Source organism: Oncorhynchus kisutch, unplaced genomic scaffold, assembly GCF_002021735.2.
Source record: "Oncorhynchus kisutch isolate 150728-3 unplaced genomic scaffold, Okis_V2 scaffold4024, whole genome shotgun sequence".
Classification (NCBI taxonomy): domain Eukaryota; kingdom Metazoa; phylum Chordata; class Actinopteri; order Salmoniformes; family Salmonidae; genus Oncorhynchus; species Oncorhynchus kisutch.
The window spans coordinates 1,210-18,883 of record NW_022265969.1 but is presented as its reverse complement, the minus strand read 5'-3'; the positions used below and the strand labels follow the sequence as shown (position 1 = coordinate 18,883).

At 45.9% G+C, this 17,674-nt stretch overlaps 1 protein-coding gene across 1 annotated transcript; it reads right to left on the bottom strand.

The window, feature by feature from the left end:
• Positions 1-818: 818 nt before the first annotated feature.
• On the bottom strand, positions 819-17,356 carry LOC116373138 (tyrosine-protein phosphatase non-receptor type 2-like). The gene is made up of 9 exons (XM_031821862.1): positions 16,948-17,356; positions 13,302-13,392; positions 13,114-13,214; positions 12,855-12,953; positions 11,411-11,548; positions 11,112-11,321; positions 9,305-9,466; positions 6,585-7,018; positions 819-5,842 (listed from the first exon to the last, which is right to left on the bottom strand). The coding sequence occupies exons 1-9, from the start codon at positions 17,002-17,004 to the stop codon at positions 5,653-5,655; spliced, it is 1,482 nt and encodes a 493-aa protein (XP_031677722.1). The 5' UTR covers positions 17,005-17,356; the 3' UTR covers positions 819-5,652.
• Between the last annotated feature and the right edge of the window lie 318 nt (positions 17,357-17,674).

Sequence of the window (17,674 nt, the reverse complement as noted above, 5' to 3'; positions counted from 1 at the left end):
CCATTGTTTAGAAGTAAAACATAGCTCCAACCCCCATATCACACACTCACAAGCTGAAATATTTAGGGTACATTATGCAATCAATCATTGAGAGAGCCTCTAAAATCACATGTATTTGTATTACTTCACTGTACATGCATCGTGGTAAAGTTGGTCCCTTACGAAAATGTACCATGGTAGTAAAATAAAACAATAAATACCATGATAACATTACTATTATGGTTTTGGGGGCACTACCATGGCAGGAAAATACCTTGGTACTGATGCAAATGCCATGGAATTTTCCTGCCATGGTAGTGACCAAAAAAACATGATCGTACCATGGTAGTTTTTTCATTGTACTACTACAGCAGGAAAATACCATGGTATTTTACTGCCATGGTAGTGACCCCAAAAACATTTGTTACATGGTATTAGCTACCATGGTAAAATGAACCATGGTACAGCGATGTAAAAAACACCATGGTTTTGTACTAGCAGCATGTGGTGAAACATGAAAGCATGGTAGTTGTATACAATGTATTATGGTGGTCTGTGTCCCACCATTTTTGGGGTAAAGTGACCAAAAAACCTAGTAATTTATGATACTCACACAATGCAACATTGACTACTAGCTCTGCAATGGCAAAGCGTAGTACCCTCTTAAACCCTGTTAACTCAGTGAAAAACCACAGCAGACATGGTCTAGTTGTGTAGTGTACCCTCTTAAACCCTGTTAACTCAGTGAAAACCCACAACATGGTCTAGTAGTGTACCCTATTAAACCTTGGGACCTGGACAGGGTATGGTGAGAAGAATGAATGGAGTCTGAAACAATGAAGATTTAAAATAATTTATCAGGGGCTTCTCTCTTCAATACAGTTGTCTCTCTCTTATTCAGCTGACTTGGATACTCATATACAATTCTAAATAGCCAACATACTAAAAACTATTTGTAAAAAGGTATACATCCTCATCTTATCTCATAGATACATTCATCATATAATTGTCAACCTTTCCCTAAAAACAGGAAGTGATGTGTTCCTGTTTCCACTCTGTGTGAACAGTCGCTCGTTGGTCCTGTTGCCATGACACCCCCCAGGCTAGCTTGACTGGAGCTAACGTTAGCTTCTATGCTAACGGATCAACTAATTAAACTATCAAAACGTCAACAACAACAATACTACATTTACTCCCCCCGCTTCTTGGTGTTTCATACCATATGCTTTATAACTCGCTCACCCGGATAACGTTTAAAATATATTCCGTTTATCTGGTGTCTGTGTCATTCGGCTGCCCCGGCAGGCTAGTGAGAGAACCGCTGTGGAGACAGAACGGGAAGAGACCACTACAGCGACCGGCTCCATCTGCGGCCCGAAACAAGCGCTACACCCCTTGACGATAAATAGTGTAAATGATTAAAACATGCCAAAGATTAGGCTACCATATCTCTCACATTTCAGATTGGCAACACAGGGAACCCAAACATGAGAAGCAAAAAAAAACGGTACTATCAATACATAAGTATGATCACTTTTAATTTGACGTTACAGACAAACTAGGATCAACAACAGCAGCCTGCCTCTGACTTCATGAGAAACTTGCCTATACTAGTATATACATTTTTGAAAAGTTTTACTTACCTACATTCCTAAAGAAAATCATGTACTTTTTACTCCATACATTTTCCCTTGTTAGGAAAACAGTCCAATTCACACAGGTATCAGGAGAACACCTGGTCATCCCTGCTGCCTCTGATCTAGCAGACTCACTGAACACAAATGCATCTTTTGTCAATTATGTTGGAGTGTGCCCCTGGCTATCCGCAAATGTTAAAAACAAGAACATTTTGCCGTCTGCTCTGCTTAATATAAGGAATTTGAAATGATTTATATTTTTACTTTTGATATTTGAGTATATTTAAAATCGGGGGGAACATAATTACAAATCATTTGTAGACTGAAAATATATTTTAGTCAAACATGATCTGTGTGGGCTTCTTGCTGTCAATTTGTAAACCGCTTACATTTGTATACAATCACATCTCTCCCTTCTAAATGAACACGGGATTTCAGCTCCAATCACATCTGTCCCTTCTAAATGAACACGGGATTTCAGTTCCTTCTAAGACCTGTGTAGAAGCATCACTGATTGAAAGCGGATCAACTCAGCCATAAGCATGTACGGTTTAAAAAATACATTTTATTGGACAAGTTCAGGTTGTTTTTTAAACATTATCAGTCAGGTTGTGACTGCACAGTTACAAAACTCACCTGAATCTCATGGGAAACAACAAACAAATGTTATGGTCCATGCTGTTCTGAGGCCAGCATTACCGAGGCCAGTATTACCGAGCCAAGTATTACCGAGCCCAGTATTACCGAGACCAGTATTACTGAGCCAAGTATTACCGAGACCAGCATTACCGAGGCCAGCATTACAGAGGCCAGCATTACCGAGGCCAGCATTACAGAGGCCAGTATTACTGAGCCAAGTATTACCGAGGCCAGCATTACCGAGGCCAGTATTTACCGAGGCCAGTATTTACCGAGGCCAGTATTTACCGAGGCCAGTAATTTACCGAGGACCAGCATTTCCGAGGCCAGCATTACCGAGGCCAGCATTACCTGCCTAAACCATAACCAATGGTGGAGGATCGTCCAGTGTCATCACAATGTTGGAGTCCCAAATGGAACTCTTTCCCCTATATAGTGCACTACTATTGACCAGGGCCCTATGGCAACCCTTTCCCCTATATAGTGCACTACTATAGACCAGAGCCCTATGGCAACCCTTTCCCCTATATAGTGCACTACTATAGACCAGAGCCCTATGGCAACCCTTTCCCCTATATAGTGCACTACTATTGACCAGAGCCATATGGCAACCCTTTCCCCTATATAGTGCACTACTATTGACCAGAGCCCTATGGCAACCCTTTCCCCTATATAGTGCACTACTATTGACCAGAGCCCTACGGCAACCCTTTCCCCTATATAGTGCACTACTATTGACCAGAGCCCTATGGCAACCCTTTCCCCTATATAGTGCACTACTATTGACCAGAGCCCTATGGCAACCCTTTCCCCTATATAGTGCACTACTTTAGACCAGAGCCCTATGGCAACCCTTTCCCCTATATAGTGCACTACTTTAGACCAGAGCCCTATGGCAACCCTTTCCCCTATATAGTGCACTACTATTGACCAGAGCCCTATGGAACCCTTTCCCCTATATAGTGCACTACTTTAGACCAGAGCCAAAAGTAGTACACTATTAAGAGAATAGGGCACCACTAAGAACGTAACCAATGAGTCATTCTATCACAAGGAGTGAGTACCTGGGACGACATAAAGAAGACATCCTAGGTCAGTACATGCTAACAACACATTTGGTACGCGACCATGGGCCCATACAACCATACATTCCTATTTGAGTTAGCCACACGGTTTATTTTTGATCAACAGTGACAATGACCATTCAGGGTATATGAAGTCAACTCTGTCACACTGTCCTAATAGCAAACAGCGCTCCATTCCCTACCACGTTACTATGGAAACCCTGGGACTACAGTAAAGGCACATTCAAGTATTTTGGGGGTTTAAAAGCAACAGAGTAAAAGATACAACCACATCATATTGTCACCGAGCTTTCTTTGAACAACATTCATTTCCTTAACCTTGGACTGGCAGGTGCTTTGACCAAACCTGCTGCTGCAACACACACACACACACACACACACACACGTTTCTCTGTCCATGCTGCAACACAGAGACCAAGGCTACTGTTATACATCACTTCTCCTTACTGTCTGCTGGGCATCAGCCAGTCAGCCATCCAGTCAGTCAGTCAGTCAGCCATCCAGCCAGTCAGTCAGCCAGTCAGTCAGCCAGCCAGCCAGTCAGCCAGCCAGTCAGTCAGCCATCCAGCCAGCCAGCCAGCCAGTCAGCCAGTCAGTCAGCATCAGATTAATAATACTACAACTAAATAAAATAAACTCAGGTTAGCAAAACTTGTCATATCAGATATAACCTCATAAGCAGACTTTGCACAAGCTAGCTAGCTGAGAAGTCCACCAGGAGAGACATCCTGGATCAGCTGCCAGTAGAATGTAACCCAGTGGGTTGGTAGGTAGAGACCAGACTAACGGACCAGGGGGAACCCGCTGTATGGACCCGGTACACAACAACGTGGGTTGGTAGGTAGAGACCAGACTAACGGACCAGGGGGAACCCGCTGTATGGACCCGGTACACAACAACGTGGGTTGGTAGGTAGAGACCAGACTAACGGACCAGGGGGAACCCGCTGTATGGACCCGGTACACAACAACGTGGGTTGGTAGGTAGAGACCAGACTGCTGACCGTTCAGACCAAACTCTGCCCGCTGCGGGCCCTGCTGACCGTTCAGACCAAACTCTGCCCGGTCCGGGCCCTGCTGACCGTTCAGACCAAACCCTGCCCGGTCCGGGCCCTGCTGACCGTTCAGACCAAACTCTGCCCGGTCCGGGCCCTGCTGACCGTTCAGACCAAACTCTGCCCGGTCCGGGCCCTGCTGACCGTTCAGACCAAACTCTGCCTGGTCCGGGCCCTGCTGACCATTCAGACCAAACTCTGCCCGGTCCGGGCCCTGCTGACCGTTCAGACCAAACTCTGCCGGTCCGGGCCCTGCTGACCGTTCAGACCAAACTCTGCCCGGTCCGGGCCCTGCTGACCGTTCAGACCAAACTCTGCCCGCTCTGGGCCCTGCTGACCGTTCAGACCAAACTCTGCCTGGTCCGGACCCTGCTGACACAACGGAAGAACCGTGTCTGGTCAGGAACACATGTCAAAGCACCATCAGCATTATGAAGAACAAAGTATGTTGTTGGTTAGAGAACAGTTCTACTGCTGACCTCTGACCTCTATGTTCCTGTTGCTCTATGAGAGGATCCCCCAAAAAAGAGGTGAAACAGCCTTTGAATTGCTTCCTGTCAAATACGTACATCAATCATATCAATGAAACAATCTGACCTTTTAAAATGAAATAAAAAGAATGAACGAAAGTAAAAAGGTCAAGATGATGTTGTTGTTTTGTACTGAGCCTTTTGCACATGATGTCTGTTGCTGCTGCATAGGGGGGGTTTCAGACAGTACATTCATCAGGTGCTGCCAACTGGAGCACCAACAGCCTGAGAGAAGATGTTACCACCAAGATCTTTAAACAGGAACCAAAATATACACCGGGACGGTTTGATCTAGTGCTCTGACCTTTCCACCAGGGTTGAGTTCAACACCATTTCAGTTCAGAAAGCAAAACTAAATTCTAAATGTTAAATCATTTTTTTTAAAAGCTTGAAGAGAATTGAAATGTGGAATTTCAGTGTACTTCCTGAATTGACAGGAATCAAAAATGGAATTGACCCCAATCTTGGTTTTGACTTGTAGAAATAAATACCCCTGTTATGCACAAACAGACCATGAGAATGTATCTTACAGAGAGAGAGAGAGGGTACCGTGTGCCAGGTACTGGTGCAAAAAAGACAGAGGGGGAGGGGGTATCACTGGGAGAAGAGCCAAACCACCACTAGCCCCAGGGCCACAGCAGCTCTGACAGGGGGAGGGAAATCACTGGGGGAAGAGCCAAACCACCACTAGCCCCAGGGCCACGGCAGCTCTGACAGAGGGAGGGAAATCACTGGGAGAAGAGCCAAACCACCACTAGCCCTAGGGCCACGGCAGCTCCAGCCCCCATGTTGAGCAGCACAGGCCTCCAGTACAGCCAGCGTTCTCTCTGCCTCTCTGTGTTCGTCAGTCTCTGTTTCATCAGGTGAAGCTTCTGGGCCGTGCAGGCGATACGCTCCTCCCTGTGTCTCTTCCTCAGACTGGAATAAGATAATAAGATGAGGGTTTCATTACATGGTTAGAGAAGTCTGGAAGGGTCCTAATTGAATGCCATCTAAACATGGGAGTCTGGAAGGGTCCTAATTGAATGCCATCTAAACATGTGAGTCTGGAGGGGTCCTAATTGAATGCAATCTAAACATGGGAGTCTGGAAGGGTCCTAATTGAATGCCATCTAAACATGGGAGTCTGGAAGGGTCCTAATTGAATGCCATCTAAACATGGGAGTCTGGAAGGGTCATAATTGAATGCCATCTAAACATGCAAGTCTGGAAGGGTCCTAATTGAATGCCATCTAAACATTTGAGTCTGGAAGGGTCCTAATTGAATGCCATCTAAACATGTAAGTCTGGAAGGGTCCTAATTGAATGCCATCTAAACATTTGAGTCTGGAAGGGTCCTAATTGAATGCCATCTAAACATTTGAGTCTAGAAGGGTCCTAATTGAATGCCATCTAAACATGTAAGTCTGGAAGGGTCCTAATTGAATGCCATCTAAACATTTGAGTCTGGAAGGGTCCTAATTGAATGCCATCTAAACATGTGAGCCTGGGGGAGTCCTAATTGAATGCCATCTAAACATGTGAGTCTGGAAGGGTCCTAATTGAATGCCATCTAAACAGTCTGCCCAGCACTGAAGGCCCACAGCCAGCTTCAGTAGGAGGAGTTAAGCAGACAATAGAGAGAAGCAGTAGAGGGGAATACACCTCGAGGTGTACTGACCTTGGCACCTCCGCCAGGTCCTTCTCTGATCTGTCTGGATCTGTCCCGTCTCCTGATGTCCGGTCCTCTCTGGACAACGCCACAGGCTCAGGCTCCACACAGGGCAGTGGCTGGCCGTTGGGCTTTTCTGAGGGCCGACTGGGGGACTGGGGGGCGTCTAAAGGCCGTGGCGGGGGTAGAGGGGACGGGGGGGCGTCTAAAGGCCGTGGTGGGGGTAGAGGGGGGGCGGGGGCGTCTAAAGGCCGTGGTGGGGGTAGAGGGGGGGCGGGGGCGTCTAAAGGCCGTGGTGGGGGTAGAGGGGGGGCGGGGGCGGCTAAAGGCCGTGGTGGGGGTAGAGGGGGGGCGGGGGTGTCAGAGAGCCACCTGGGAGGGGGGGAAGGCGGTGAATCACATACTGTCGCTCTGTCCTCTCTGGACAGCTCTCTCTTCTGGCTCTGTACAGACAGACAGGACAGTAGTTAATGACCAACAGCTCCTCAGACAGACAGACAGGACAGTAGTTAATGACCAACAGCTCCCCAGACAGACAGACAGGACAGTAGTTAATGACCAACAGCCACTCATACAGACAGACAGGACAGTAGTTAATGACCAACAGCCACTCATACAGACAGACAGACAGTAGTTAATGACCAACAGCCACTCATACAGACAGACAGGACAGTAGTTAATGACCAACAACTCCCCAGACAGACAGACAGGACAGTAGTTAATGACCAACAGCTCCCCAGACAGACAGACAGGACAGTAGTTAATGACCAATAGCCACTCATACAGACAGACAGGACAGTAGTTTATGACCAACAGCCACTCATACAGACAGACAGACAGGACAGTAGTTAATGACCAACAGCTCCCCAGACAGACAGACAGGACAGTAGTTAATGACCAACAGCTCCCCAGACAGACAGACAGGACAGTAGTTAATGACCAACAGCTCCCCAGACAGACAGACAGGACAGTAGTTAATGACCAACAGCTCCCCAGACAGACAGACAGGACAGTAGTTAATGACCAACAGCTCCCCAGACAGACAGACAGGACAGTAGTTAATGACCAATAGCCACTCATACAGACAGACAGGACAGTAGTTAATGACCAACAGCTCCCCAGACAGACAGACAGGACAGTAGTTAATGACCAATAGCCACTCATACAGATAGACAGGACAGTAGTTAATGACCAACAGCCACTCATACAGACAGACAGACAGGACAGTAGTTAATGACCAACAGCTCCCCAGACAGACAGACAGGACAGTAGTTAATGACCAACAGCCACTCATACAGACAGACAGGACAGTAGTTAATGACCAACAGCTCCCCAGACAGACAGACAGGACAGTAGTTAATGACCAACAGCCACTCATACAGACAGACAGGACAGTAGTTAATGACCAACAGCTCCCCAGACAGATAGACAGGACAGTAGTTAATGACCAACAGCCACTCATACAGACAGACAGGACAGTAGTTAATGACCAACAGCCACTCATACAGACAGACAGGACAGTAGTTAATGACCAACAGCTCCCCAGACAGACAGACAGACAGGACAGTAGTTAATGACCAACAGCTCCCCAGACAGACAGACAGGACAGTAGTTAATGACCAACAGCTCCCCAGACAGACAGACAGGACAGTAGTTAATGACCAACAGCCACTCATACAGACAGACAGACAGGACAGTAGTTAATGACCAACAGCTCCCCAGACAGACAGACAGGACAGTAGTTAATGACCAACAGCTCCCCAGACAGACAGACAGGACAGTAGTTAATGACCAACAGCCACTCATACAGACAGACAGACAGGACAGTAGTTAATGACCAACAGCTCCCCAGACAGACAGACAGGACAGTAGTTAATGACCAACAGCCACTCATACAGACAGACAGGACAGTAGTTAATGACCAACAGCTCCCCAGACAGACAGACAGACAGGACAGTAGTTAATGACCAACAGCCACTCATACAGACAGACAGGACAGTAGTTAATGACCAACAGCTCCCCAGACAGACAGACAGGACAGTAGTTAATGACCAACAGCTCCCCAGACAGACAGACAGGACAGTAGTTAATGACCAACAGCTCCCCAGACAGACAGACAGGACAGTAGTTAATGACCAACAGCCACTCATACAGACAGACAGGACAGTAGTTAATGACCAACAGCCACTCATACAGACAGACAGGACAGTAGTTAATGACCAACAGCCACTCATACAGACAGACAGGACAGTAGTTAATGACCAACAGCTCCCCAGACAGACAGACAGGACAGTAGTTAATGAAGACACAGTTCTGCTCATGTCTAGTTTCACATTGACAGTCCTCTACTCTCCGATACGGCAATATTTTTTTATTTTACCTTTATTTAACTCGGCAAGTCAGTTAAGAACAAATTCTTATTTTCAATGACGGCCTAGGAACAGTGGGTTAACTGCCTTGTTCAGGGGCAAAACAGCAGATTTTTACGTTGTCAGCTCTGGGATTCGATCTTGCAACCTTTCGGTTACTAGTCCAACACTCTAACTACTAGGCTACCTGCCGCCCCAGAATGACCCTGTACAGTGTCACAACCCCCCAAATCGTTTCACGGTGACACAGGACTCATCCCTTACACTAGTTACAGTGTGTACCTGTGCAGAGCAGTCTCCCATGATGCTCTTGGCTCCCTCCAGCTAGCTAGGTGTGTGGTTAGGGTTAGTGGTGTTTACCTGTGCAGAGCAGTCTCCCATGATGCTCTTGGCTCCCTCCAGGACAGCCCTGTAGGAGAAGCGTAGCTGGTCAGGAGTCTGGATCAGACCCATCCGGTACTCCCTCATGTCCAGCAGAACTCTCAGAATGTCCACTGACGACGAGTCCTTCCTCTTGTCCATCTGGACAGGAGAGAGAGAATGACTTCACCCACAACACCAGGGACAAGACCGGCTGGTCTACATAATGCTGAACAGTACATTTAGCCTGGAGACACAGCCCATCTGTAAATAGCCCACCCAACTACCTCATCCCCATATTGTTACTTATCCTCTTGCTCTTTTGCACCCCAGTATCTCTACTTGCACATCATCATCTGCACATCTATCACTCCAGTATTAATACTAAATTGTAATTATTTTCACCTCTATGGCCTGTTTATTGCCTACCTCCCTACTCTTCTACATTTGCACACACTGTATACAGATCTTTCTATTGTGTTATTGACTGTACGTTTGTTTATGTTTAACTCTGTGTTGTTGTTTGTGTCGTACTGCTTTGCTTTATCTTGGCCAGGTCCCAGTTGTAAATGAGAACTTGTTCTCACCTGGCCTACCTGGTTAAATAAAGGTGTTCTCACCTGGCCTACCTGGTTAAATAAAGGTGTTCTCACCTGGCCTAACTGGTTAAATAAAGGTGTTCTCACCTGGCCTACCTGGTTAAATAAAGGTGTTCTCACCTGGCCTACCTGGTTAAATAAAGGTGTTCTCACCTGGCCTACCTGGTTAAATAAAGGTGTTCTCACCTGGCCTACCTGGTTAAATAAAGGTGTTCTCACCTGGCCTAACTGGTTAAATAAAGGTGTTCTCACCTGGCCTACCTGGTTAAATAAAGGTGTTCTCACCTGGCCTACCTGGTTAAATAAAGGTGTTCTCACCTGGCCTACCTGGTTAAATAAAGGTGTTCTCACCTGGCCTACCTGGTTAAATAAAGGTGTTCTCACCTGGCCTACCTGGTTAAATAAAGGTGTTCTCACCTGGCCTACCTGGTTAAATAAAGGTGTTCTCACCTGGCCTACCTGGTTAAATAAAGGTGTTCTCACCTGGCCTACCTGGTTAAATAAAGGTGTTCTCACCTGGCCTACCTGGTTAAATAAAGGTGTTCTCACCTGGCCTACCTGGTTAAATAAAGGTGTTCTCACCTGGCCTACCTGGTTAAATAAAGGTGTTCTCACCTGGCCTAACTGGTTAAATAAAGGTGTTCTCACCTGGCCTACCTGGTTAAATAAAGGTGTTCTCACCTGGCCTACCTGGTTAAATAAAGGTGTTCTCACCTGGCCTACCTGGTTAAATAAAGGTGTTCTCACCTGGCCTACCTGGTTAAATAAAGGTGTTCTCACCTGGCCTACCTGGTTAAATAAAGGTGTTCTCACCTGGCCTACCTGGTTAAATAAAGGTGTTCTCACCTGGCCTACCTGGTTAAATAAAGGTGTTCTCACCTGGCCTACCTGGTTAAATAAAGGTGTTCTCACCTGGCCTACCTGGTTAAATAAAGGTGTTCTCACCTGGCCTACCTGGTTAAATAAAGGTGTTCTCACCTGGCCTACCTGGTTAAATAAAGGTGAAATAAAAACATCAAAATACAGTTTGACCTGGAGCTGATGTGAAACACCACGTAGTAGAGCCTTGTCCGAGACAGAATCTCCTGTATCTGTAGCGGGAACAGGCTCAATGTCCAAGGACAACCCCTGAACAGGAAGCTAGTCTACTTTCATACCAACCCTCGGGGATTCAATTACAATGTAAAAACAGGAAGTATTGATGTTACCAGGATGAGACACGTGTCGACCAACGAGAAGGTCCCTGAGCGTCCAATCCCAGCGCTGCAGTGGACCACGGAGGGCCCGTGCTCCGGCCCCAATGAGCCAGACTCCCGCACCTTGACCAGGAAGTTGAGGAAAGAGGCCGGGGATTCTGGGACGCCAAAGTCAGGCCAGGTGGTGTAGTGAAAGTGGTATATCTCTGTGGTTCCTCCTGTCTGGATAAAAGACATGTCGTTTTATTACGGTGACTGTTGCTAACAGCAACGTCCTCATGACACAGAGTCTGCGGAGACGAAGAGCTCACCTCTGTGTTCCTCAGCTCCAACACTCGTACGATGTAGTTGGACTTGTCCTCTTCCTTCACTAATGTCACGACAAACCCTGTGTCCGTGTAAGACAGCTGCTGTTCCTCAGCTGTAGGCCAGTACTGAGCACACTTCTCCTGTTGGGGGGGGACAAAACATCAGTCAGCTGTAGTACTGAGGACACTTCTCCTGTTGGGGGGGGGGGGGGGGGGACAATACATCAGTCAGCTGTAGTACTGAGGACACTTCTCCTGTTGGGGGGGGACAAAACATCAGTCAGCTGTAGTACTGAGAACACTTCTCCTGTTGGGGGGGGGGACAATACATCAGTCAGCTGTAGTACTGAGCACACTTCTCCTGTTGGGGGGGGGACAATACATCAGTCAGCTGTAGTATTGAGGACACTTCTCCTGTTGGGGGGGGGGACAATACATCAGTCAGCTGTAGTACTGAGGACACTTCTCCTGTTGGGGGGGGGGGACAATACATCAGTCAGCTGTAGTACTGAGGACACTTCTCCTGTTGGGGGGGGGGACAATACATCAGTCAGCTGTAGTACTGAGGACACTTCTCCTGTTGGGGGGGGGGGGGGACAATACATCAGTCAGCTGTAGTACTGAGGACACTTCTCCTGTTGGGGGGGGGGACAATATATCAGTCAGCTGTAGTACTGAGGACACTTCTCCTGTTGGGGGGGGGGGACAATACATCAGTCAGCTGTAGTACTGAGCACACTTCTCCTGTTGGGGGGGGGACAACTAAGGACACTTCTCCTGTTGGGGGGGGGGACAATACATCAGTCAGCTGTAGTACTGAGCACACTTCTCCTGTTGGGGGGGGGGGGGGGGGGGGGACAATACATCAGTCAGCTGTAGTACTGAGGACACTTCTCCTGTTGGGGGGGGGGGACAATACATCATTCAGCTGTAGTACTGAGGACACTTCTCCTGTTGGGGGGGGGGGACAATACATCATTCAGCTGTAGTACTGAGGACACTTCTCCTGTTGGGGGGGGGACAATACATCAGTCAGCTGTAGTACTGAGAACACTTCTCCTGTTGGGGGGGGGGACAATACATCAGTCAGTCTGTTCCCCTTCTCTAGGATTCTGTTCAGCATGATAACATGTATGTAGGCTACTTACAGACCCCTTCTCTAGGATTCTGTTGATAACATGCATGTAGGCTACTTACAGACCCCTTCTCTAGGATTCTGTTGATAACATGTATGTAGGCTACTTACAGATCCCTTCTCTAGGATTCTGTTGACAACATGCATGTAGGCTACTTACAGATCCCTTCTCTAGGATTCTGTTCAGCATGATAACAGCATGTAGGCTACTTACAGACCCCTTCTCTAGGATTCTGTTGATAACATGTATGTAGGCTACTTACAGACCCCTTCTCTAGGATTCTGTTGATAACATGTATGTCGGCTACTTACAGACCCCTTCTCTAGGATTCTGTTCAGCATGATAACAGCTTTGGAGTTCTGCTCCCAGACCATCAACCAGAAGTGACCGCAGGTGTTCTTCAAGGGGCCCTTTGGGAGAAAACACAACACACTGCTTCATCACCAACTGAAACACAGACCAACCCTTAACATGTAGATACACAATCCTTAGTACATGTTGAGTGTAAATCTCATTTCAGTGATCAGTACAGAATGAATGGAAATGTCTGAGCTACTTGTATGTACTGACCTGAGACAGAATATAGGTTCTTTGGGCTTCCTCCACCATGACTAGACTTGCATTGATGTAGTCATTTTCAGAGTTTTCAAGTTTAACGCGACTGTGATCATCTGAAACCAGATATATTTAAAATGTGTAAATGAAAACTATTTGCGACTCGTCAAGGTGTAAACATTCACCACATTGATAATACTTACAGGGGCTGACATCTCTATATCGGTTTCGATTCTGATTCTCTGGGAGTTTTGCCACCTTACATGAGTAGTCGCTCGCTTGGTTTCGGATTTCCTGAGAAAGAACGAGAACAAATACCAGTCAGCGACTGTCAATACGACTTTCATTTAAATGTGTACAGGTCTGAGCTACAGCAACTACTGGGTATACACTACCTAACTAATTACCTAGGTCAGCTACTGGATATACACTACCTAACTAATTACCTAGGTCAGCTTACTACTGGGTATACACTACCTAACTAATTACCTAGGTCAGCTACTAGGTATACACTACCTAACTATTTACCTAGGTCAGCTACTGGGTATACACTACCTAACTAATTACCTAGGTCAGCTACTGGGTATACACTACCTAACTATTTACCTAGGTCAGCTTACTACTGGGTATACACTACCTAACTATTTACCTAGGTCAGCTTACTACTGGGTATACACTGCCTAACTATTTACCTAGGTCAGCTTACTACTGGGTATACACTACCTAACTATTTACCTAGGTCAGCTTACTACTGGGTATACACTACCTAACTATTTACCTAGGTCAGCTTACTACTGGGTATACACTACCTAACTATTTACCTAGGTCAGCTTACTACTGGGTATACACTACCTAACTATTTACCTAGGTCAGCTTACTACTGGGTATACACTACCTAACTAATTACCTAGGTCAGCTTACTACTGGATATACACTACCTAACTAATTCCCTAGGTCAGCTTACTACTGGGTATACACTACCTAACTATTTACCTAGGTCAGCTTGCTACTGGGTATACACTACCTAAATATTTACCTAGGTCAGCTTGCTACTGGGTATACACTACCTAACTAATTACCTAGGTCAGCTTACTACTGGGTATACACTACCTAACTATTTACCTAGGTCAGCTTACTACTGGGTATACACTACCTAACTAATTACCTAGGTCAGCTTACTACTGGGTATAACCCTGTCTATAACCCTGTCTCCTATCCCTAGCCTAGAACCTCTTTAACCCTGTCTATAACCCTGTCTCCTATCCCTAGCCTAGAACCTCTATAACCCTGTCTCCTATCCCTAGCCTAGAACCTCTATAACCCTGTCTCCTACCCCTAGCCTAGAACCTCTATAACCCTGTCTCCTATCCCTAGCCTAGAACCTCTATAACCCTGTCTCCTATCCCTAGCCTAGAACCTCTATAACCCTGTCTCCTATCCCTAGCCTAGAACCTCTATAACCCTGTCTCCTATCCCTAGCCTAGAACCTCTATAACCCTGTCTCCTATCCCTAGCCTAGAACCTCTATAACCCTGTCTCCTATCCTAGAACCTCTATAACCCTGTCTCCTATCCCTAGCCTAGAACCTCTATAACCCTGTCTCCTATCCCTAGCCTAGAATCTCTAACCCTGTCTATAACCCTGTCTCCTATCCCTAGCCTAGAACCTCTAAGCCTGTCTCATATCCCTAGCCTAGAACCTCTATAACCCTGCCTCCTATCCTATAACCTCTTTAACCCTGTCTCCTATCCTAGAACCTCTATAACCCTGTCTCCTATCCCTAGCCTAGAACCTCTATAACCCTGTCTCCTACCCTTAGCCTAGAACCTCTATAACCCTGTCTATAACCATGTCTCCTATCCCTAGCCTAGAACCTCTATAACCCTGTCTCCTATCCCTAGCCTAGAACCTCTATAACCCTGTCTCCTACCCCTAGCCTAGAACCTCTATAACCCTGTCTATAACCCTGTCTCCTACCCCTAGCCTAGAACCTCTATAACCCTGTCTCCTATCCCTAGCCTAGAACCTCTATAACCCTGTCTCCTACCCCTAGCCTAGAACCTCTATAACCCTGTCTCCTATCCCTAGCCTAGAACCTCTATAACCATGTCTCCTATCCCTAGCCTAGAACCTCTATAACCCTGTCTATAACCATGTCTCCTATCCCTAGCCTAGAACCTCTATAACCCTGTCTCCTATCCCTAGCCTAGAACCTCTATAATCCTGTCTATAACCCTGTCTCCTATCCCTAGCCTAGAACCTCTATAACCCTGTCTCCTATCTCTAGCCTAGAACCTCTATAACCCTGTCTCCTATCCCTAGCCTAGAACCTCTATAATCCTGCTACTATAATACTAAAAGTAATGTAATTGGCCTCAACAGGCCCAACACTGGATTTTACTACATTGTAATGGAATGTAGGCAGAAGGATTATAGTCCTCATAATGAAAACAGCCACTTGGATAACATTGTAATCAACTCACATCCATGACTCTAAACATGTACATATCCATTTGACATGTTTGACGATTAAATGTTGCCATTATTGATCATAACATCAGAAATCAGCGATTCAGAAAGATTTTTGGCTACATTCTTACAATTATTTGAATAATTCAACATCTTTATATATCTGATTCGTCTCCCTCATGTAGTTGTTAATTCTCCATCACTATGAACATTTTTGGGCATTCACAGGTGTGAAATTGTCCAATAAGACCCCATAGAGTTGTTGGGCGGCCATATTGGGAAAAGGCTTCTATGGGGTTAATGTGTGACTTCTGTGATGGCCCTGTAAATACAAATCCCGTTAAAACCCTGTTCTCGCTGTGTGTGTGTGTGTGTGTGTGTGTGTGTGTGTGTGTGTGTGTGTGTGTGTGTGTGTGTGTGTGTGTGTGTGTGTGTGTGTAACTTGGTGATTCTATAACCAAAGTCACATTTCAAAAACATAGCTGCCCCATTACAATGGCACCTTTATGGGCGATTTTTTAACAACAGCTTGGTGTTGGTGCTTTCAAAGTTGGTTACATTATATATATAATTGGAAAGGTATTTTCATGACCTTTCAGAACCACTTGTAAAATAGGGTTTCCTTTTTTAAAGCCATTTATACAAGTAATTCTGATATGAACACTAGAGGTCTGTTGACATGAACATTCTGAAAATGTGTCTTTCCAATAAGCTTTCCTATTATATATGATTAAAGGGTATAAGTGAGCAATACCTTCTTGTAATACTGACATTGTTGGTCATAGTAAAATCCCTATGGGAAAAATGAATGGTATAAAACAAACTGTAATAACAGACAGAAGGCTACTGTTGCTGCACTACTATCACACATTTTTCAACTCTAGGGATATAAAACTCAAACATTAACTATAACACTCTCATAATAACTACAACTAGAAAACGGGACTGTGTGTTCCTTGTGGCCGAGTAGGTAGTTATATAGGTTGTTGTTAACTTGAGCTCCAGACATCCACTTCGCTGTAAATGTGCCCAGATTCCTAGATATGGCAACACATGCGCACATATTATTTCAGGAAGTGTTTGCGACTTCTCAGAAACAGGCGAGCCAGCTAATGTTGATGCACGTTTTCCGGAAGTCTGACTCTTCTCCTGTGAAGCTTAGTTTATCTTTCAGGATGAATACCAGTTTAACTAGTATTATCCATTCAATATACCGTTAAAATTACATAGTTTGGTGCTAGCTAGTATGATGGATAATGTGCATAATTGCTAGCTAGTAACCGGGCAGATAGCTAGCCAATTTAGTTAGCAACATAACTAACGTTAGCTAGGTTAGCAACCGAAAATGGATAAAAATAACACATTGAATGCCCAACTTACATTATAAAGGTTTTGCCACTGCCCAGACGAATCTATTTCCTCAAACTGTTGATCCATTTTGGTATTGATATTTCTGTCTTGTGAATATAGTCTGAATGTTATCGTTGTCAACGGTGAGTTAGCTGGCTAGCCCCAACTGACAGCCATCTACCGCGGAGAGTCAGCCGACTGTGTGGGGGATCTACGTCATCTCCACCAGACCTCTTTGCATGACGGATGGTTCACCTCGTCTGGGGATTGCCCAAACTCTGGACCTGGGTGCACGTTTTGGTTGTTGCTCTCTAACGCTACATAGCTGATTCAAATCATCAAAGCGTAATTATGAGTTGGTTATTTTAATCAGCCCAAAACGTACACACAGGACAGAGTTTGGGAAACCACCAGATCCCTGAAGAGGAGAACTATCCGTCATGTTGGCATCGGTTCTGTGACACCATTGGAAGGGCGGCCCCTGTGGGAGGACTGTGGGAGATTATTAAAATGGGGAGTGGATTATCCAGTGTTGACGAGTGGGAAGGATGTGGCAGTAACAGCTGAGGAGAAAGCAGAGATGATGGCCAAAGTGTTCGTCTCAGTGCATAGCTCTGTACATTTGTCAGAGGAGGCGGAGTATCGTGGAGTGCTGGATAGGAGGGAGGATGTAGATGATGTGTTGAATGCGCCATGACAGGTGAAAAGGGCAATAGGTAAGGCTGGGTTAACTTCACCTGAGAAAGATGAGGTGTGC

Excerpts from the sequence above, each read along its gene's own strand:
- LOC116373138 (XM_031821862.1), bottom strand. The coding sequence starts at position 17,004 with ATGGATCAACAGTTTGAGGAAATAGATTCGTCTGGGCAGTGGCAAAAC. Across the intron at positions 11,322-11,410 it reads TGGAGCTGAGGAACACAGAG|ACAGGAGGAACCACAGAGAT; the intron begins GTGAGCTCTTCG and ends TCTTTTATCCAG. Across the intron at positions 7,019-9,304 it reads TGGGAGACTGCTCTGCACAG|AGCCAGAAGAGAGAGCTGTC; the intron begins GTAAACACCACT and ends CTGTCTGTACAG.